This window comes from Rhinolophus sinicus, chromosome 2, assembly GCF_057876585.1.
Source record: "Rhinolophus sinicus isolate RSI-liver-muscle chromosome 2, RSI-T2T, whole genome shotgun sequence".
NCBI lineage: Eukaryota > Metazoa > Chordata > Mammalia > Chiroptera > Rhinolophidae > Rhinolophus > Rhinolophus sinicus.
Window position 1 is genome coordinate 165750939 of NC_142502.1, and position 22918 is coordinate 165773856.

At 38.0% G+C, this 22918-nt stretch overlaps 3 protein-coding genes across 4 annotated transcripts in view; 2 read left to right on the forward strand and 1 right to left on the reverse strand.

Annotated features, from left to right (window-relative positions):
- EIF2AK2 (eukaryotic translation initiation factor 2 alpha kinase 2) overlaps window positions 1-11727 on the forward strand; it is a 28565-nt gene extending 16838 nt beyond the window's left edge. Inside the window, exons 11-16 of one of the 2 annotated variants that reach the window (XM_074331896.2) lie at window positions 676-789; window positions 2486-2666; window positions 3095-3223; window positions 4935-5036; window positions 6306-6359; window positions 6762-11727. In XM_074331896.2, the coding sequence (XP_074187997.1) occupies window positions 676-789; window positions 2486-2666; window positions 3095-3223; window positions 4935-5036; window positions 6306-6359; window positions 6762-6872 (691 nt within the window). In that variant the 3' untranslated portion in view covers window positions 6873-11727. The remainder of the gene's footprint in view (window positions 1-675; window positions 790-2485; window positions 2667-3094; window positions 3224-4934; window positions 5037-6305; window positions 6360-6761) is intronic. The other variant, XM_019742045.3, reaches the window with a different exon arrangement.
- A 441-nt stretch (window positions 11728-12168) lies between these two features.
- GPATCH11 (G-patch domain containing 11) lies at window positions 12169-22745 on the reverse strand. Its single transcript, XM_019742029.3, has 9 exons — window positions 22566-22745; window positions 19026-19096; window positions 18249-18475; window positions 17404-17445; window positions 16649-16769; window positions 16428-16518; window positions 15428-15550; window positions 14419-14500; window positions 12169-13704 (listed from the first exon to the last, which is right to left on the reverse strand). Exons 2-9 carry the CDS (start codon window positions 19070-19072, stop codon window positions 13649-13651), a joined length of 789 nt encoding a protein of 262 aa, XP_019597588.2. The 5' UTR covers window positions 19073-19096; window positions 22566-22745; the 3' UTR covers window positions 12169-13648.
- The window catches only part of HEATR5B (HEAT repeat containing 5B), a 74467-nt gene continuing 74273 nt past the window's right edge, over window positions 22725-22918 (forward strand). Inside the window, exon 1 of the mRNA XM_019741998.3 lies at window positions 22725-22866. The gene's annotated coding sequence lies outside the window, so the exon portion shown is untranslated. The remainder of the gene's footprint in view (window positions 22867-22918) is intronic.

The following is a 22918-nucleotide window of genomic DNA, read 5'->3' on the forward strand; positions in this document are numbered from 1 at the left end:
CTTTCTTTATTTTCACAAATTTTATGTCATATAAAATTTTTTTCAAATTAAAAACTGAAAGTGTACAATGTTTGCTTATCTTTTCTCATCCTTGACATCTCAAATTTGTTTACTCCATTTAGCGCAGAATTGTCTGTCTCAGCTCCTGACTACAAATCCCTGTAAAGCTCCCACAATGTACAGTGAAGTCAGTTTCTCTACATACATCTCCTCCTTTGTGTATTTTTGCCCCATATGGAGTGTTCTGAATGAAGTTCTCCATGCTGCCTGGGTTACCTACCCTCTCTTCCCAAATGGGGTTTGTTTATGAAATCCAAAGTGACTTTAACAGAAGTCTAAACAATACATAATGTATGAATTAGGCACCCAAAATTGTATCGTTGGCATTTCAAGGGCTACTACAAATGACTTTTAAATTGTCTGATGTTTGGGCTCATTTAAGTCACTGCTCTTTCTTTTATGTTGAGAGTGGAAAATATGATAGCTATGTTTTTTTTCTGTGTGTTCACTTTTTCTTTTTCAGTGCCCCTGGCTTTCATACTATCACTCAGGCTGTGGGAACCTGGCAACTGTTTAATAAAGGAGTGTTGATAGTTGGTTCCTGTTATTTGAAGTGTTTTGTTATTATCAGGGATGTGTACTGATCATTTCTAATTCTCTGTTTCTACTGACTAGGAAGGTAGAGCGTGAAGTCAAAGCTTTGGCAAAGCTTGATCATCAAAATATTGTCCGTTACTGTAGTTGTTGGGATGGAACTGATTTTACTCTTGATGAAAGCAACAACAGAAGGTAACTAAAAAGAAATGCTCATAGCTATAGTAGGATGGAGGAAACTGTCATTGACTATGTGTGGGCCACCGGATAAGGCCATTAATTAACACGTTTAATAATCACAACTGCAAACACTGAAACACTGTTATGACTCCATTCTGCAGGTAAGGAGGACAATGAATCATTTTTTCCTTGGTCCTTCCTAGTTTCTCATTGTCCTCAGCCATTTTCAAAATGTCAGGTTTGGCTTTCCTGACTCCATTGTTTAATGTATAGGCTCGCTCACATGCCCCAATTTCAGTCCAGACTGTAAATGCAGTCTTGTGAAGGAAGTTTGAACATGTAGCTACTGTAACTGGAGGTTCCCTCCTCAGCTGCCAGCACTTTTCTCTTTCTCTCTCAGGCCCCAATGGGTGGGGTGCAGTCAAGGGGTTTCTTTCAAATGCAACTACACCATTTAGGTGGGGTGGTGGGCAGTGAAAATAATTTTAAGACCATGAGCTGTGATGGGGGCACCCCACCTTGAATCCCTCATGTTTTGTCTCAGGAAAGCCACTGCTAAAGGACTGGAGGGTTCTAAAGAGCTCGCATCTCCCTTTGAAAGTGTTTCTTGGGACTGTCCTCTCATGGCAGTCCTGAGGGCATTGTGGGCTGTTCATTCATCATCTCCTGACTCCAGTGCGCCTGTCTCCACCCCATGTAATTGAGAACTTTATCACCCGTTTCAGGAGTTCTTGACTACTGTCAGCACACGGGACTTCTTCAGCTTTCAGGAAATTCTTGACTACCTCTTTCTGTTTTCTAGCCAACGTACGTTCAACGAATATAAATTAATATTGAGACCAACTTAGTTTAGGAAAAAGAAAAACAACATGGTTAGCAAAATCAGTCCTCCGACTTATGTCTCATAGCAATTTGTTGGCACTTCTCTTAGAGTATCTATCCTTGTACTATTGTTTTAGGTTTGTTTTTCCTTTATCTCTCTTTTATTAAACTGTCGTCCCGTGACAGCAAAGATAGTGTCTAATTTTCTCGTCTCTAGATGCCTGTTCTGTGCCTTTTACAAAATAGATGCTCAGTAGATTGATGGTGAATTAAAATATTTCAAAATTACTTTATATAATAATAATATTTGTTTCTTAAGTGTATTTAAAGTATTTTTTTTATTTGTGATGTATCTTTACTTTTAAAATTTTTATTAAATTTATTGGGGTGACATTGGTTAGTAAAATTACATAGGTTTCAAGTGTACAATTCTATAATATATTTCATCTATATATTGCATTGTGTGTTCACTACCGAGAGTCAGTTCTCCTTCCATCACCGTATGTTTGATCCCTTTACCCTCTTTTACGACCCGCCCCCATTACCCTCTGCTAACCACTAAACTGTTGTCTGTGTCTATTTGGTTTTCCTGCAACTCTACTGCATTAGTGTTCCCTTTCCTATCTATTAGAATAGGTGATCAAGACCTTCAGCGTTAAAGAATGGACAGGGTTATACTTCATAAATTAGCTAAACAAATAAAGCTCTGCACATCTGGGAACTTATGATGTAAATAAAAAATGGTTTATTAAATTTTGATTCAAATTTATTTGTTGTATTTAGATTTCTGTTTTGAGACATTTTGTGCATCTTAAGAGAAGGTATGATTTTAAAAGAGAAATGTATTTTTATAAATTTATTGCTACTTCTCTATGACTTTTATATCCAGGTCATTGACTAAGTGCCTTTTCATCCAAATGGAATACTGTGATAAAGGGACATTGGAACAGTGGCTTGAGAAGAGAAGAGACCAGAAACCAAACAAATATTTATCTTTGGAATTATATGAGCAAATAGTAGCAGGAGTGGATTTTATACATTCGAATGGGTTAATTCATCGAGATCTTAAGGTAAGAGGAAAATGTGATTTGTTAGGGATTGATACCTATGATTGAGTAATTTTAAAATCAGTCTTCTCAAATTGTAGAATTGGTTGACAGTTGTGAGGAAATAATATCTCTGCTCCTCTAAGGTTAGGATGGATTTAGGACTTGCCCTATGCACCGTTCCATAGCACGACTCAGAAGATCCCCAGGGCTAGTAAACTCATCAAGACACTGAGCTCTACAGGAAGCCTTGTCTGCTGACAGAAGTCCTTACTTCCTCAGCTGTCATTTTAAAGACCTCTGACATTAAATTTCCTGTTTTGGGAATTTTAAGGGGAAATGCCTTATAAATAAATATAAAGATAGCCATCGCTAAATATGATTTGGATATATGAGACCAGTCTGTCAAATTGGTACTTATAGATTAAATATTGTGTTTTCTTTTTCTCTAGCCGGGTAACATATTTTTAGTAGGTACAAGACAAATAAAGATTGGAGACTTTGGACTTGTAACATTCCTGGAACATAAGGGAAATCGGACAAAGAATGTGGGAACTATAACATACATGAGCCCAGAACAGGTGAGGTCCCTTTCTTTTCTGTCTATATGTTTTTTTTACCTCTTTCATTTTTTGAAATTATGAAAATAATAGACACCTCTTATAAAATTAAAACAGTACAGAAGTCTATAGAATAGAAATGGAAAATTCCCCTTAACCTTCCTTTTTATTTTTACTCTTCTTTATCCTTTTACATCATTTTCTGGGAGGTATAAAAATATACAAACACAAATATATATTTACACAGACGTTTATACATAAAAACATGTATACATCCATTTTTATAGGGTACTAAAGTGTTCTTATGTGACTTGATTTTTTTCACTCAACAATGTATCATAATCTTTCTATATCAGTACAAATAAGTCTGACACAACCTAAGAAAACTCCCTCAGATGCCTTTCCAGTCAGTCCCTCCTCCCCACTGCCCAGAGGCAACCAGTGCTCTGATTTCTATCACCATTGATTAGTTTTCTGTGATCTTGAGCTACCTATGGATGCGTTCATACAGTATGTTCTCTTGTATATGTGATTACTTCACTTAAAGTAATGTCTGTAGGAGAACCTCTAGTTGCTTGTAACCAGCAGATTATTCCCTTTATTTCTGAGTACTATTCCATAATATGAATATAGGCGTACCATGGAGATATTGTGGGTTCAGTTCCAACCATTGCAATAAAGCAAGTCACCTGGATTTTTTGGTTTCCCAGTGCATATAAAAGTTATATTTACACTATACTGTATATACGCAATAGCATTATGTCTAAAAATCACATATTATCTTAATTAAAGAATACTTTATTGCCAAAATATGCTAACCATCATTACCGGAGCCTTCAGCAAGTTGTAATCTTTTTGCTCGTGGTGGGTCTTGCCTTGATTTTGATGGCTGTTGACTGATCAGGGTGGTGGTTGCTGATGGTTGGGGTGGCTGTGACAGATTATTAAAATAAGACAGCAATGAAATTTGACACATCAATTGACTCTCCCTTTCACATATGATTTCTCTGTAGCATGTGATACTGTTTGATAGCATTTTAGGCAGAGCAGACCTTCTTTCAAAATTGGAGTCAATCCTCTCAAATCTTGCCACTGCTTTATCAACTAAGTTTATGTAATATTCTAATATTTGGTTGGTGAGGCAATAATAGGTGAAAGAAATGAAACCAGAAGACATCATTTTCTAAGTTCAAATGGATAAGCCTTTTGGGAAAACATTATCATTTGCTATCCCACATCACATCAAAGTGTTTCTGAATGGGTTTCTGATCTAAATTTTAAAAATGCAGTACAGCCAAGTGGAATAAAATGAAATACACCTGTATACCACAATTTGTTTATCCATTCTCCTGGTGACTTTGGATTGCTTCCAGTTATGGAATATTATGACTAAATCTTCGATGAACATTTGCATGCAAGTCACTTTTGGGAAGTGTTTTAACTGTTTCACCTGCTACATCTCGTTTAACCCCACAGTCAAACTCTGAGGATGAAACTATTGTTATCTCCATTTTATGGTTGAGATTATTCCCATGTAGATGGTTAATTTACACAGATGATTCAGCTGTTTAGTAACAGAGATTTGAGCTTGAGCAGTTAGATTCCACAGATCTCGCTAACAAGCACCCACTGTTGTAAAATATATTTTGGTCAAATAAGTTTTTTGTCTTCAGAAGGCATGGATATTTATATCAGGTGATTAGCGAATGTAAATATATTTTGGTCTCTGTAGGTTTCTTCACTAGGATATGGAAACAAAGTGGACATCTTTGCTTTAGGGCTGATTCTTGCAGAGCTTCTTCATGTGTGTCGCACTCATCACGAAACACTTAAGGTAAATAATCTCACAGAAATAATTAAGCAATAAAAATTATTGGCCATCATCTTCAGAGTGCTTCTGCAGACAGTTATTGCTCTTGTGTGAGGATGGGCTTGAACATCTTAGTGTTGACTGCAAAGGAAATATGGATTTTATCTCTTTCAAGTTTGGGCAACCAAAACTTTTCGTTAGGAGTTCCGATCAAGATGGTAGAGTAGATAAAGGCTCACCTCCCATAATCACATGAAAATTACAACTACATTATAGAATAACTACACTTGAAGATGAGCTGAACAGGACTCCTATAACAAAGGATATAAAGAAGCCACATTGAAACTGAATGTTGAATATCAACTGTAATTGAAAAACAAAAAAATTAAAAACAAACAACAAACGCTTTTTGTTAAAGACCAAAAACTTTGGGGTGTTTTGGAAGGTGTGTGCCTTTCATAAAACTGTAACTGTTTCTTCCTATTTAAATCAGTGAAATTTTGATTGCCTGCTTTAGTTTAAGACACTGTGCTAAGTGCTACAAGGATTTCAAAAGTGAATAAGCCTTATTTGCAAGCAGCTTATATTCGAGAAGGGAAGATATTATAAGAGAATGTTCTGTGTGTTTTGGGAGAAGGCGTGAAGTCTAATGGAAACAGTTAGGAGGGGGATCTTCCCAGGGGTGGGAAGGCATTGAAGCTGGGCCCTGAAGGATTGGTTGGCTTCTAATAGTCCAAAATAGAAAGAAGGTGGTTCCGGCTTAGAGACAGGAAAGTGCAGAGTGTGTTTGGGGATACCAATAGTGTCTGATATTTTTATTGGAGTATATAAGTTACAGGGAAGTGGTGGTTGATGGGGTTGGAAAAACAGGTTGAGGCTCAATTAAGGCAAGAATGTGAACTCTCTTGTGAAGGCAGTTGGGAGTCACTAAAGACATCAGCCAACTGGATAGCCTATCCATAGTTCAGTAAAGGGGACTCACCTGGCATCAACAGCCTTCTCCTCTGTAAAACAGGGAAATGAAAATACCTGTCATTCAGGGTTCAAAAAAAAGATGAAGGGAGATAATGCATATGATGCTCTGAACACTTCAATATGTTATAGTATTAAAGATGGTTGTTAGATGGGGTGGGGTGGGAAGGGACATCCTGCTTGCTTCTTGGGTAAAGAGACTTTCCAAAGATCTGGAAATATCCTAGATTTAGGGTATCCCAGTCTTTAGTGCTCACTCCTAAGTTTATTTTTCCTCCCAAGAGACTAATTTCCTAATGAATATATCTGTTTTATTTTCAGATGTTTGAAAGTCTAAAGGATGGTAATCCCCCAGAAGTATTTGATGACAAAGAAGTAAGCACTTGAAAAGGGTCAAAATTTTGTTTATTTCAATGTTTTATTCTTTTTCCTCCCCTTTTTCCACCTCCCCCCACCCAATTCCAGATCAAGCCAGTCTAGTTGTGTTTCTCAGTCTAGTTGTGTAGGACATAGCTCCCTGGCCCATGCTGGTATTATGAGCCTTGCTGAGGCAGTCGGTAGCCGGTCGACCAGCTCACGCCGACCTCCGGCTGCTCACAGCAGCCCAGCTGCAGGCAGAACTGTTGTTCACAATCTTAGCTGTAGAGGGTGCAGCTCACTGGCCCATGTGGGACTTGAACCGATGACCTTTGCGTCAGGAGCAAGGCGCTCCAACCACCTGAGCCATCAGGCTGGCCAATGTTTTATTTTTCATATTGACTCTTATTATCATTACAGAAAATTCTTCTTCTGAAATTACTCTCAATGGAACCCAAGAAACGACCTAACACATCTGAAATACTAAAGACTTTGAAGGAGTGGAAGAATGCTCCAGAGAAAAAGGACTAAACACATTTTAGAGCCTTTCAAAAAAGTATCCTGCTTTTGATGTTCGATTTTCCTGTAACTGTCTGAAATCTGCTAGGGAATATCAATAGTAGTTATCTGCTATTTTCATTTTTCCCTTAATTTTTTACTACATTTGCAAAAAGTTTTTCATTTTTTAACTTCAAAAACATTTTTATTTTTGGCTTTTTCCCAGTTCATCTCCTTAGTTTGAAGATAAGGAAAAATCCCTCAATTTTTTAGTATCAATTAGTGAATCTGTCAATTAATAAGTATTAAGTATCCATGGTTTCTAGGTAAAAAAGAAATAAGATCTTTCCCTGTCTTAAGTAGCTAACAAGTCAGTTGGAGAAAAATGCTAATCATAAAAAGTTAAGTTATATACAATCACTTTGGAAAACAATTTGGTATCATCTAGTAAAGTTAAGTGTGTATATACTGTGAAAGCCATCAATTCCATTCCTATGTACGTCTACTAGAATGTTCATAGAAATCCTGTTTATAAAAGCCAAAGGAACAGAAAACAACACTACTGTCCATAACAAGAATGGATACCTACATTGTGTTATATTCACATTGGAATACTATATAGCAGTGAAAATAAATTTCGGGAACATAATGTTAAGCAACAAAGCAGTTTACAGAAAATATATATGGAATGATTCCATGTATATAACGTTCCAGAACATGGTAAATGATACCATTTGGTTTAGGAATCCAAACAAATGTGGTAAAACAATAAAGGGAAGGAAAGTTACGAGAATTGTTCAATTCTGCTAGTGGTTATCTCAGAGGAGGGACAGGAGTGGAGTGGGGAAGTGGATTTCAAAGGTACAGTTAACTTATTTTTTTAAAACTGGATGTTGAGTCCACTAGTGTTTACTGCACAGTTATTCTTTGTATCTCAAATACATTTTGAATGTCTTATAACAAATACTTCAAAGAGACGATAATGGTGCTGCTAGAAGGCAGTAGCTAAACGTAAGAAAATAGTCAATTTGGAGGGGCAAGATGACTTTCTCCTGAGATATCATGGCATAGGGCTTGAAGTGACATCCCAGCGAGGGATTGAGAGGAGTAAAGAGGAGACCAAATTGGCAGTTTAGGCAAGGGCATGGCATATTAGATAATATACTTGTTAATTTTCATAGGTGTGATGATATTGTGGTCATGCAGGAAAATGTTTTATTCCGAGGCAATGTATGCAGAAATATCTAGGAGTGAAGTGGCATATTTGCAACTGTCAAATATTCAGCTAAGATCCATGTGTATATGAAGAGAGAGAGAAAAAGCAAATGTGGCGAAGTGTTAACAGTTGAACAATTGATAAATCTAGATGGAGTATATAGAAGTGTTTCTTGTAATATTCTTTGAACTTTTCTGTAGGTTTGAAATTTTTCTGGGAGGAGAGAAATCTTTTTTAAAGACCAGTATTACCTGGATTTAATGAATAAGGGTATATACTCAAAAAAGGTAGCCTTACTTTTTCACCTTCTCTCATTTTAAATTTACACTATTATGAAAAAATAAAGCATCTCTTGAAAGCTTTTATTTATTTGTGAATATATATTTTCTCAGCCTCAAAATTAAATAAAAAGTATCCTCGTAATCAGAGGAGGAGAGAGGCAAACGCCAGGGACCTTATTTGCAAATTAAAATACACACATAAAGAGATTTTGAAAGATAGATCTATATCTTTGTATGATGTATATATTTACCCCCTTCTAAAAAATTTTTGCTGGAGTATTTTAAAGAAAATTTAAGGTATTATATCATTTCACTTGTAAATACTTAAAAATCATCTCTAACAGATAAGCTGTTTTTAATTTTAACAAAACTAAAATGTCATTGTCACTCAAAATTAATACAGTGTCTTTAATTATATCATTCAGCTTGTATTCAGTTTACCTATCTCAAAAATATCTTTCTGCAGATTGTTTAAATCAGGATCCAACCTTGCATTTAGTTGGTATGTCTCTTTTACTCTATAACATTTACCCATTTTTAGTTTCCTTCTTCTTGGCATTTATTTGAGGAAGCAACTGAATCATATGTTCTGTAGCTTCTCCTCCCTTCAGGATTTGGCTGCTGGTATCCCTATGGTGTCTATTTAGAGCTAGAAACTTGATTTGATTCTGGTTCATAACTTTTTTTCAAGAATACTCCATAGGTAATGCTATATACTTTATTTTGGATCACTTCAGGAAGAACCTGATGTCTGTTTGTTCCACTTTGGGTGATTTTAAGATTGATTGGTGGGTTGTGGTGATGTCATCTATTACAAAGCTTCCTATCAATTTTTCACCTAATGGTGTTAGCAACCATTGATGAATGTTGTCTGGATCCATTATCTCATTAGGGGTTACAAGATAGTGATTTTTAAACCTCTTGCATTTATCATCTATGATTCCTTTATCAAGAAGAACTTTCTCTAAAGCTGAATGGGAAAGATGGGATAAATAAGTTATTAATTTTTTAGAATGTATCAGTGCCCTAGCAACCTCCAAAGGTGACAGATGGGATTTTTGTTGTTTTAAGCAGGGGTGTGACCCAACTGGTACTTGGAAACAGAGTGTTTAGAATGGGTTGGAGCAGGAGGAGACTGCATTTGAAAGGTCAGAAGTCCAAGAGGCTAAGAAGGCCTGGGTAATAGGAGGGGACAGAACCAACAGGAGTTGGCAAATAATTGGATGTGAGGATTTAGGAAAAGGTAAGCATCAGGTATTAACTTCCAGCTCTGTTTGAAGGTGAGTGGCAGGAATATGATGCCATTAAAGGAAATACAGGTCTTCATCCAGTTAACCCCCCACGGAGCACACATATTTGAGAGATTTTCTTTCGCCCTTTTATCTATCACACAGTTCATTAGAGTTTAAGTCAATAGTGGGACCACTGTGCATCTTTCAAAATGGTGAGGTGGAGCGCATTTGGGAGGTAAAATGTTGGATCTCATTTGGAGATGCTGACTTTTGGGTGGTGCCAGAATATTCAGGTGACGATGTAGAGCATACCATAGGAAATGCGGGGTGGGGACTAAGGAGACGGGATGTGTGTGTTATCTGGAAATAACCCGATACTTCACTTTGAATTCAAGGGCTTGGCAAGGGAGATACTATATAGAGGACAGAGGGCTAAGGAACAAAGCATGGCAGACATCTCCATTTAAATATTTACTCTTCCTATTTAATATCAATCCAGTCCTTAAGGTCTGTGATTCTGAATCTGTGACTATGGCTTATCCCAGCCCTACCTTTCCTCAGCATGGTCTCAGATGAAGGGACTACAGTTGAGAGCTGTACAGTGGCCCCACTATTGGCTTAAACTCTGATTAAAAACTGTGTAATAGGTAAAACTGTGAGGCAAATAAAATCTCTCTCAAATATTTGTGGCTCTTTAGGGGTTGATTTGATTGAGACCTGTATTCGTGTCCTATGGCTGCTTTAATTACCAATTACCATAAACTTGGTGGCTTAAAACAGCACATATTATTTCTCTTACACTTCTGTAGGCCAGAAGTCTGAAATGAGTTTCCCTAAGTTAAAGTCAAGGTGTTGGTAGGACTATGCTCCCGTGGAGGCTGGCATTCCATGACACACATTCATTGCTACCTAAATACGCCACACTGGTTGGCTCAGTGTTACCTGAATAGGCTTTTGCACTCAGTGGCTTTCTGCTGTGGACTCTACCTAACCTTCCCTTCAACTTTTATTGAATGGCAGGTTTATTTAGATATAATTCACATACCATATGATTCACCCATTTAAAGTATATAGTTCAATAGTGTTTAGTACTGTGCAACCATCACCACAATCAATTTAGACATTTTTGTCACCTCAAAAAGGAACCCCAAACCCGTTAGCGGTCATTCCTCCACTTCCCCCAATTCTTGGCAATCACTCACCTACTTTATATCCCTATAGACCTGCCCATTCTGGACATTTCATTTAAATGGAATCCTGCAACATGTGATCTTTTTCACTGGGTGTAATGTTTTTAATGTTCATCCATGTTGTAGAATGGACCAGTACTCCATTCCTTTTATTGCCAAATCATTTCCAATTATTTGGCTACATCACGTTTTATGTATTCGTCAGTTGATAGACATTTGGGTTGCTTCCTCTTTCCTGCTATTATGAACAATGCGACTGGGAATATTCACATGCAGGTTTTATGTGGACATGTTTCCATTGTCTCCTGGGTAAATACCTAAGCGTGAAAATGTTGGGTCATACTGTAACTCCTTCCTCCTTACTTTGCATATCAAAGTTATATGTTGGGAACCCAAATTCAGTGCTATTTCCAGTGTTCCACCACCGCCCACTTAGCATGAAACTTCACCCTCCGACTCCCATTGTTGGGTTCCCTCAGAATCGTGTTCAGCAGTTTGCCTTGGAGCTGTTATTCCTATGGGGCTGTTAACCTCATATTGTGAATTTCTGGAAAGTGGGGACAGGCACTGTCATTTCTGTATACCCCGAGGTAGCAAGTAACACTGTTCTGCTTAAAGCAGGAGCTCTGTGAGTGCGTTGGAATTGGTGGGGAATAAGTGTTGATTTCATATTCTTGATCTGACAAAATGTACCTAATACTAAATAATGTTCACTTTAAAAACTTCAACAATTAAATATTTGGAAAAATGACAAAGTATGTAAGGTAAATCAGTTTGGTATATTGAAGTCTTTCAATTTTAGAAGCTCCAGTATTTTGGATTTATAAGGAAAATGAAACATTTTAGAAATGCTAGGTGAGACTTTGAAAATAAATGTAACACAATATAAACAAAAGTAAATGATATGTTAACATTTATATTTCAAATTTCACGTTCTAAAGCAAATTAAAAAAAATTCAATGTTTTGCTTCTTTTGGTTTTCATTATTGTCTAGCTATGAAGTCCTAAAAGGCATATAAGAATAAAATTTTTTTTTACTAATATCGAAAGCCTTTATTTTTAACTATTGATGGATAAGAATGGAGAGATGTCTCCCACTTTCCAAGGAGGCCTCGTTCTAGCCATTGGCCTGGAAATGCAGACCACAGCTCTGGTGGAATCATGGGTTCCATCAAGGTTATTAACCATTCTCAGCATAATTGTTCAGAAACATACTCAAAATATTCTAGGCTACTGGGCAGGTGGTGGGCTGTCCCCCTAGTCGGTAAGAGGAGAAAAGGAAGCCAGTTCCTGAGTTTATTTCATGTGAAACAATCCATATGGCTTTGGGACTGACTAAAGGAATGTCAGTATGTTGGCTGAAATGACAGGAAAGGATCCGACTATAATCCCAAGGGAAAGATGTACTCCTTTGTTTTCACTATTAATACAATTTTATTATTTTTTAAATGAAACCAATAAATATTGAACAGTATTATCCAACTATATAAACTCCAATATTTTATATATGTATCTATGTTCACAAAAATAATGATTCATTTTCTAACTGAAGAACTGAGGCCCAGAAGTTAACCAGGTTAGTGGTTCACAATCTCTGCTGCATCTTAGAATCAAGGCCACAGTGACCAATTACATCAGAATCTCTGGAGGTGGGACCCTTGCATTATCATTTTTTAAAGTTCCCCAAGTTAAACTTGAGAACAAGTGAATTAGGTCATATAAGATCAGAGACTAAAACAAGTTTGTATTATTGATTATATACAAACTAGAGCCAGTGGAGGTTAGCTTTTGCTATGTTCTCATGTAAGCTGTTTCTAATAAAAGGAAGAGGTTGATCTCTTGCTCAATGCTACTGAAAGGTGAGATGTAAAACTGTACAGTGAGGTCGTGAGTCTATTCCGACAACAGTAGTGCTCTATATTATACCTACAGCACTAGTTCTCATCCACAGGTGCTTATCAGACTTTTAAGAAATTTGAAATAAATACAAATATCCAGAAAATACCCTAGATTAGCTGAATCAAAACCACTAAAGGAGGCATCTGAGTTTGTGAACTTTTAAAAAAGTTCATAATTTTGATGCCCAACCTTGGATGGAGCTTTCTAGAAGTGTGCCACAGTATGTCTTTAATCGAATGATTAAATTACAGGGAAGCAGATTTCAGCTTAAGACAGAAAAAGAACTTTAAAATCACTTAGCGCTACCCAGAAATGGAATGGTCTGTTTTAAGGCCGTGAGCTCTGAGAAGTGTGGAAACAAGCTCTGAACCCTCATTCATTCCCTCTCAACAGAGAAGTGTCTGATCTGATGAGGGAGGTTGGGAGAAGGAAGCTAGCCTGTATGGTCCAACCCCTGGTGCATTCTCACCATGTAAGCTACCTGGTCTCAGAATGCAGTGATGGGCTGTGTCCCAGCAGGGCAGAGGTGTGCAGTTCTCTCCAACCAGGCAGATATATGAGGGAATCTGACTGGAGAACACCTCAGCCTTGCTCACTATTTCAGCTTCATTGACCAGAAAGCTGATACTTTGATCTCTCTCTGACTCCCATGTCTTATTTCTCAGTTTCTCCCGAAATGAAAAGGGGAATAAGGGAGTTACCTGTTGTTGTCCTTCAACATCAGGAGCATCACAACAGTCAGAAATTGTAATGGCCCATGTCTGTGATGATACTTGTGTTCTGAGATAGAATTCCATTATGTTTTTTTTAGAAGTCGGTGAACAATTACATTCTAAACTACAAAGTAATTCTAACATACAAAAAGAAAAAAACATATACAGCCCCTTTTTCTTTACTGGCATCAAAAATCTGGGCATTCTAACTGCTCAACTGTCTTTCTTTGCGTGGGAACAACAGCATTTTCCAAGTTTCTACTTTATTGAGAATAATCTTAGTCATGATCTGCAGAAGTTGGTCCTGGGCAATTGGAAGACAGGTCTTCTTTATCTGTAATTTATGTGAGGAAAATAAAAGATTAATACAACTTCTATGGTACACTACTCTAGAAAATTATTTCAACCTAACATGGATTTTGTAGATGTGTTTGCTACTTACTCTGCTAACCAAACCAGGAAAAGATAATAACAACAATAACCAAATATTCTTCACTCTTAAGTATAAAGTCCTTAAATTCAAGTTAATAAAGCCAACATGGGCAAATATGTGAGGAGGGAAAGTATTTGGTTCCAGAAGACATATGGCGAGTATTAAACCATTTCTTTTCTTACAATTAGAAAAACAACAAAAAATGGAGTGAATTTCAACATGCTGATTTTCAGGGTTCAGGGACAATAGTCTATACAAAAATTAGTTCTAAAAATTTAATATATTTTTTAAGTTTCTGTAGCTGGAGAAAGAATCTCTAAAAATAAAGCATGAAAAAAACAAAACCCTTAAGGGATTCAGAATTCTCTTTTGAAATAAAAGACTGAAAATTCCCTTCTACACATTCCATTTCTGAAAAGTTAAAAATACCTTTAATAAGGCCTCGATTATTTTTACATCCACTATTTCTTTAAGACATTGATCCCACATTACCATTTGAGTGGAATAAGAAATTTCCATTGTCTGTGGAAACTGTGACTTTTACAAAAAATCAAAGTTAAAACAAAGAGCACTTGTATTCATTATTTCAAAAAATGTTTAAAGTATTTTTCTTACCTTCATAGGCTGTTCCACACCAAATACAATAGAGATGTTCTTCTCTTAAATAACTGGTCAATATTTGTAACTTGTCCAGGACCTAGATACAGGACACAAGCACATTAATGGTTCACACTGAACAGAATCTTGGTTTTCTGGTCTTCTGGAACATGCTGAATTAGCCCAAGGCCAGAAATCTTCTGCTACTGACTCTCAACCATTTAGGAGAGGTGTCAAAGGCAGAACATATTAGAACGAGTCCCAGTTTGCCAGCCACCCTGGTTATTTTCATAAGTCTGCCAGACACAACAGAGCCCACTTGTTAACATTTAGAAAGTAGATTTCGGCTAGCTCTCTTAGGATCAGAATTCTTTAAAGACCACTTTCATTTTCAAAGAATATACCTCCCACCATGGGATGAGGGTGAACACCGCCTCCCTTTACCGTTAAAGTTCTGATCAGTGGTCTCCCAGTGAAGAGCAACATAGTTTTTTCAAATTGCGGAAGTCCTACAAAACTCTTATATACAAGTAACCACAGAAATGTTATTCCTTTCTTGAATAATCTCCACTTCCTTTGAATTTTGTTTTTTTGCTTTGTTTTGTTTATGGGTGGGGGAGAGACGTACTCATTACAATCACTTCCACAAATTTAATAGGAAACACAGTAGAAATGAAAATAAATTACATTTGCATCTAATCCATCAAGCTGAGGTGAGAGGGTAAACTGATGCTAAAGGGAAAAATTCATATGAAGTTTTGATTTGGGGTTAATAAAAAAGAAAATCTATAATGCAGTGGTTCTCAACAAGGGGTGACTCTTCCCCTCAGAAGACATTCAGCAATGTCTGGAGATAGTGTTGGTCATCACGAGGGGGACGTGCAACTGGCATCTGGTGGGTGGAGGCCAGGGAGGCTGCTGGGTATCTTCCAATGCGCAGAATGGCACTGCACGACAAGTACCCAGCTAACTTGTTAACAGCGCCAAGGCTGAGACACCCTGCTCAAGGAACTGGGCCAAGACGTACACTTAAATCTTCACTGTTATATTCATCTTCATCTTGTTCTTTTTCTTCCTCTTCCTCTTCCTCTTCTTCCGTCTCTTCTTCAGGCCTCAACCAGTACCAGGCCTCCCTGGGAACCTGAATATTCTGAAAATATGGAATCATTCCCAATTAAACATAGCAAACATAAGACTACCACAAGTATGTTCATGTCAAGATAAATTTCTTCTTCCAATTAAATATTTACTGAGTGTTCTTTCAAGACTAAAGTACTCTACCAGGAACTCTGGGAATGCAAAACCCAGTTAGAATATTGTCTCCAAGTTGCTGATATTCTAGTAGGGAAAATAAGCTATGGAAATAAATAACTTAATGGGTATAATATAAGACATAATAAGCTGGGAAATCTTAAGTGTCATGACATACATTCAAAATGAAGTGCTACGGAAATACAGAAAAATGAGAGATTGCTTCCAGCAGTCCATTTATGTATGAGGGAAATTTAATAAACATTGTTGAGACTTTAAATGAAGTCATTTTGAACCATCAAAATAAAAAATAAAAGCAAAATAAAAATAAAATCAAAGACAGAATTTTAAAAATCATTCAAGTCTGAAATAGATAGTCTTCTACTATGACCTTTTTAGTAAGGGACACATAAGGTAAAGAATATGGACTGAAAATAAGCTCTTCTAGTTAGTCAAATACTCTGGTGAATAGAATTTCCGCACATAGTGCCTTTAAGTAACCAATATTCAAATAAGCAGAGAACAATTAATGTAAAAATGTTATTTAACCCTTACTGGATAATTCAGACTACTCAGTTTCCTGCAGTGAATCAGTCATTATTGTATCAGTTATCACAGATCAGTAGTACATGTTAAACGAAAGCTTTAATGGGTAGAAGGCTGAATACACCAGGCTTGGAGTGTTTTGTTTTGTTTTTAAAAATATAAATACATAGCAAATCATACTGGGGCCAAAACACTTTACTACCAAAACAGAAAGCAGGTAAAAGGCTTGCCTTCTGAGTATCCAATTGTTGACAGGCTCGCTGGCTTCTTCTAAGATCTCCTTCTAGCTTCATTTCATCTTGCTTATTTTTAAGTCGCATTCTAAATGAAAGAAAAAATAGTGCATTCAAGGTCTGTACACTCTTTACCCATTTGATATGCTCAAGTGCCAGAAAACATTTTACAATACAGAAAAGATGAAAACCAAAGCAGCTCAGATATCAAAGTTTACCGAAACTCTTCTGCAGCTTTTGCTTCAGTTTGGTTTTTCATGTGACTCTTTCTTCTATAGTTTTCTAATTTTTCCTCTGCTTTCCGTTTTAATGATGCTTCATGACCAATGCCACTTTTCCCTGTTTCAAGACAATTCTAATGAGAAACGTACTGACTTTATACATCAAAACATGACAATTTAAATATATTTACAAATTAAATGCAATTCTAACTTTAGTACAATTACTCAAAATCATTTGACAAGAATGACAGGAGAAAACACTAGAGAGTTTTTTTTTAAACCCCCCCAAAATTTGAGATCATTAGTCTGATCTAATAAGATAGTAATACTATACAAATTTTTTAAATTGGGAAAATAATACCAACTGTCACATTTTCATATAAATATAAACAAATAAGATACATTCTTTTCCTCTTTAATTCATCCAAGATATAGAGAAAAACATTTAATGTATAAATCTGTCTCAGAATATTTTTAGGATATTTCAATTGCCAAAAATACCTTTGCGTGTTTAATGGTTACAACAATTTCCCCCCATATTTTATGATTTAAATTTTATTTTATACTCAACTAAAACTTACTTTTATTTTTAGTTTAAAAGGTTTAGAAGTTTAACTAAGAAACATTTGACTGAGGGCTTCCTATGATAAGCACTGTAATAGTACCATCATAAAAAAATGTATTAAGCAAATTTATGTGCTAGATCTAAGCATCAGTTATCATTACTGGCAGATAGCTCTAAAAATAGATACCTGTTTTGACTTTGAGGGGAATTGGTTCAACAATACCATCTCCTAAAAAAAAGAGAACAAAACACAAACTATGTTAGAAATTCTTCCTCAAACTACAGGTACGCATAGTACGCAACTTGACAATGTTCCCTACATACCCATTCCTGTTTCAATAATATTCAAACTGAAATCTGAACATCAATACTCTAATCAACTATCTCCTTTTGAATACCTAGTCCCCAATAAGGCTGCCCCACAGTCTCCTATGTCACCTGAAGGTAGGGTTTTAAGAAGTGGAAAACTGGTATTATGTATATCCAAGAGGGTGACAGGCTTGCTAGGTGAAGATCAAATCAATTACGATAAAGGAGAGAAGAAAAGAAGAAGAGCTTACAGAGGCTACTATATACATATGGCCTCTATATCTTAATGATAGTCTTACTTCCTAAAAAGAGAAGTGAGCATGGAGCTTCTCTAACTGGCCGGTCACTCGGGCAGCTGCCACAGGCACACAGCAAACAGGCAGAGTCCTGACATCATTTTTAATGTTGCTTTACTGTTCTTTGGCCATTGTACTTCCTAGCCCTTCTCTTGTCACCATTCCTAGCTGTTGCCTCCAGTGTAAGCTTCGTCCATCCTGGTTGTTAGTGCCTTCAAGGCTGAGCTGGGCTGATGGCACATGGCTGTCTAAAGTGGATGTGGGAAAATGAAAGTTCTCTATAACGCTTGTTAGCACATGGGAGACTGAGACACTTAAGCTGTTTTCATTTCTGTGTAGGTGGAGAAAGACGAAAGAGCCACCTCTGGTACCCATTGATAAATCACAATGTGGTGGTCAGGAACATCTGTTTCCAGATGTGACTTACCACTCTTGCCAAGGGCCTGACCACTTTTATATCCCATCTTCTGGAGCAAAGCAAACCCTTTGTTTTCACAGCCTAGTGCGTTCTTCAACCCAATGTCACGTCTTTCTTGTTCTTCTTCCTTTAGACTCTTCTGCCTGTTTTTCAAATTAGCTTCCTGCTGCTTTTCTTCTTTTCGACGGGCTTCTCGAATTTGCCTCAACATTGGCAATCCTGGTCTGACATCTTCTCTGAAGAATAAGGGAAACGGTTATTTTAGAGGAATACATGACGTTTTCTCATGACTCTGATACTTACTTACTTGACATAGTTTTTCAGTGCTACCTTCCTGATTACCGTTGTTATCATCAATATTAGAATGTTAACAGTGACTTCTGAGAATGGCTGTTTTAGTAAAAGTGAGGAAGGCTGTGTGGCCAGATTGTAGGAAACTAAAGAAAGCACAGAGTTGAAGAAACTACAAATAGCAAGTTCGGACTAAATTTCTATACGGTTGGCAATAATAAAGAGCAAAGATGAACAGTAGCTAGAAGAAACAATAAGATAAAGAAAAAGGGTAAATTTCCTTGGCAGAAGGTAATAAAAATAATCAATGGCAGAAGTAAAATGCTTAGCATTAGAAAGGAAGAGGCTCTTTGTATCTTTGTATGGACATGTAGACAGTGTTTCCATAAAGCAATACGACTAACTTTCGAACCTCACATTTAAAATCAGTGTCATTGCTTAAGAGTCTACATTGATGTCAGTACATATTATTACATGAAGTGTACAGTTACTTACTGGACATTAATGAAGGAATCAGACATATAGTCCTCTTCTTCTGCCATCTCAATTTCATATGACAAAAGTACCTACAAATCAAGTAGGATCAAGTAACAATTATGATTTTTTCAGTTTACCAAAATGGAAATAAACCTTTCTGTATCCCCCGCCATAACCTTTCTCCAGAGCTCTACTCCACATTCCAGTGCCCTTTTGACATTTTTCTGTGAGGAGCTCTCAAACTCAACGACCCAAACAACTCGTTCTCTTCCACCCCAAACCTCCTTCATCCCTTATATTTCCCAATTAATGTCACTGCTAGCTACCCATTCCTGACCTCTTATAAACCTGTCACTTCTTCCTCTATAATATTCCTCATAGGCATTTGTGTCCATACTTGTGACCAATGCTTTAGGTCAGGCGTTTCTTTCTCACCCGACAAAGGCCGTTGTACTTCCTAGCCCTTCTCTTGTCACGAACTATTACAACTGCCTCCCAATTGGTCTCATTGCCGTGGGCTTCTCCTCTTCCAATCCATCCTCTATACCCTCTCCAGAGTGCTTTTTTAAAAACACAAGTCAGGTCGTAATACTTGCCTGTTTCAAATCCTTCAATAAACTTGACCCCGTAGGCCATGGAGAACCAGTCATTTTAACACTGTAGCAAAAGTCCTTCATAATCTGACCCCTGACTCTCCTTTAGGGTCATTATTCAAAGCACACCGGCTTCTCATTGCCCTCTGAACATACCACAGATGCTTTCCTTCTTCCTAGGCCTAAGCTGCCCTCCTTCACAAAAACCTGCCCTGACCACACCAGGTCTCTCTCTACAGCTCTGTATATTCAAGCTGCCCATTTGGAACTTGATATAGTTAAAATCCTCACTCACATGGAGACATTCTTGAGGAGAGTTTCCATCCAAAATAGCTAAAATCATGTAATTGTTGGTCCGTAGAGGGATAAAAATAATTATCCAGAAATGTGCGTTTCAAACTTTATTGTGTATATGATTTGCCCCAGGATCTTCTTAAAATGCGGAGTCTGATTCTGAGCTGGAGCCTGAGCTGGCATTTCTAACAGGCTCCCTGGTGATGTTAGTGCTTCCCTTTGGGAACCCAGCCCTCTGCCCTCCATGTGGTTCTAGAGGAGGGTGGCAATCTCAGTATTCCATCCTCCCTTGGGCACAAGATGGCCAATTATAGTACCTTATGTCCCCACAGTAGGGGTGGGGATGATCCAACCAAGGCAAAGAAGAATTTCTTTCCTCACATGATATAAATATATAGATTGTGGGGAAAGAAATTCTTTTCACTGGGGTTTCTGAACTGGAGGTAGGTGAAGCTGGGCTGGGAAGGCCATCTTCTTGGCCATATGAAGAGATCCTGCTCTGCAGAATGATGCCAGACAGAGAAAATAGAGAAAAGCAATGAGTCTCCAACCCTAGTTCCCAAGACCCTGATTCCTGTAGCTCTTTCTTTGAGGAGCTGTAACTAGAAGAATGCTGTAACCTAGCATTCTTCCCAGCTACATGGGCTAATAAATTTCTTCATTAAGTAAGCTTGTTTGAGTAGGGATTCTGTCAACTGCAGCTGAGAGGCTGAACAATTACACTGGATGAGAAAAGAATTACTGTACTAGTTTTTAGTATTTTTCATGTATATCTTCCCAACTAGACTGTAAACCACAAAGACAAGTCCCTTATATTCCTGCTGCCTACCACTGTCACATCATAAATTCTTAATGCTTAGCAATTATCAGAAGTTTTTATTAATTGTAATTTTGTAATAATAAAATACATTTTTCAGTCATCATGTCTTACATTTTTTAATTCCTTGATGTAAATATATCATCAATACAGAAAACCACATAAAATGTACAGCTTAATGAATTATTGTGAGGCAAATACTTGCAACCATGTGGTAGCCTCCAAGATGGCCCCCAATGGTTCTTGCTTCTTGGTTTTCAACATCCTAGGGTAGTCTCCTTCCACAGTAAACAGGACTAACCTGTGTAATCAACAGGATATTGTGGAAATGATGGACTATGACTTGTGGTCATAAAAGACACTACAGCTCTTAGTTAAATGACTCTGAAGTTAAATTCCTCACTCTGAAGGAAGTTAGCTGTCATGTAGTGAGGACATGCAGCTCTATGGAGAGGTCCACATGGGAAGAACTGAGACTTCCTGTCCACAACCAGCACAAATTTGGGGGGTACATGAGTGTGCTACCTTGGAAATGGACCCTCTAGCACCAGTCAAGACTTCAAATCACTCAGCCTGGGCTGGCATCTTCACGACAACTTATTAAGAAAGTCTGAGCTAAGCTAAACCAGTAACAAATTTCTGACCCACAGAAACTGTGAGATAATAAATGATTGTAGTTATTTGAGCTGCTAAATTTTGGAATAATGTGTTGTACAGCAAAAGATAATGCAAACCATCACCGCTATCAGAAGATAGAACCTTGTTAGCTATTCCAGGAGCCAACCAATCGCACCCCTTCCAATCACCTCCATTTGTTTATAGTTTCATCATCCATGTGTGCATCCTGAAACACTACAGTTTAGTTTTGCTTAATTTTCTTTTCATTATAATGTAATAAATTTAAAACGTGGAAGATTATATACAGCATTTGTGGTAATTCACCCACTGTCTCTAAACCTCAGATTCTTCATTTGTGATACTAGTATGTTTACGCATAAAAATTTAGCACTTATCCAATACATCACACACCTTTATCTCATTTAATGATCATTAACAATTCTGCAAGGTAAGAATATGGTTCTGCTTTCTAGTTGGAGAAATTAAGGCTCAGTATGGCTAAATGACTTGCTCAACACCACAAAGAATCTAGGTCTCAGGGCTCTTGCTACTGCAGATAGGATTCATTATCTTTACGTGAACCACTCCAAAGTGCTAGGCAGATCTGAAGGTGGGGGTTACAGATCGTTTTTAAAGCTCCCTTTTTATGAGTACAACATCCTTTAGCATCATCCATTCCCATCAAGCATAGGACAAATCTCACAAGGCGATAAGCCAGGCAGAGATGACGGCGGTTTGGCCCACACTGACAGCAGTGGAAGTGGTAAGAAGTGGTCGCATTCCGGGTATATTTTGAAGGTACAGCTAAGAAGATTTGCTAAGGGATTGGAGGTGATGTCAAGGATTATTCCACGGCTTTTGGTCTGAACACCTGCAACAACGGAGTTACCAGTTTTTGAGAGGCGTCAGACTGTAGGAGTAGGTTTTGTTTTGTTGCAGAGAGAGGTCAGGGAGGTGGCAACAAAAGTGCTGCTTCTGCTATACCAAGAGTCCCACTACACTTCCTAGTGGATGGGCTAAGGAGATGCACAGCAGAAAGGTGACAAGAAACGCCTGACTCAACCACTCCCCTCAGGGACCGCTGATCCCTACCCTCCCGCGACCCTCGGCTGCAAGCCTCCCACAGACGAGAACACCCACAGTGGGGGACTGTGGGTGATGGTGTGATGGGGTAGTCACAACCAGCACACAGATCGCCGCCCTTTATCATTCCACCCGGCGTCTCCCGCGCCTTACCTGGCAGCGCTGCTCGCCCGGGGCCTGCTAGCGAAAGTGCGCGCCCCGCAGACGCTCCCCAACGAGCTCAGGACTCCTGGGCCTCTGCCTCAACCTGAGTTGAGGTGAGCAGAATCAATTGGAAACCTGTGGCAGGCGGGGCTAGGAGGACATGGTTAGTACGCTTGCGCAAGACTCTCTTCCGCGCACGCGCTCTCCCCTCGTTTCCTGCTGGCCTGAATGCGGGAGGAGGGGCATCCGGGCCCCCTGACGGCGCTGCTGGCTTCGGAGCTCGTCTGATCGGTACTTGCCAGCCTAGGAGGTGAGGCCGCCCCCATTCGCCGCCAAAGCATGCACGTTGACGCGCATACACA

Excerpts from the sequence above, each read along its gene's own strand:
- GPATCH11 (XM_019742029.3), bottom strand. The coding sequence starts at position 19,072 with ATGGCAGAAGAAGAGGACTATATGTCTGATTCCTTCATTAATGTCCA. Across the intron at positions 17,446-18,248 it reads TCAGGCCCTTGGCAAGAGTG|GAGATGGTATTGTTGAACCA; the intron begins GTAAGTCACATC and ends TCTTTTTTTTAG. Across the intron at positions 16,770-17,403 it reads TCCCCTCAAAGTCAAAACAG|GGAAAAGTGGCATTGGTCAT; the intron begins GTATCTATTTTT and ends GTCTTGAAACAG.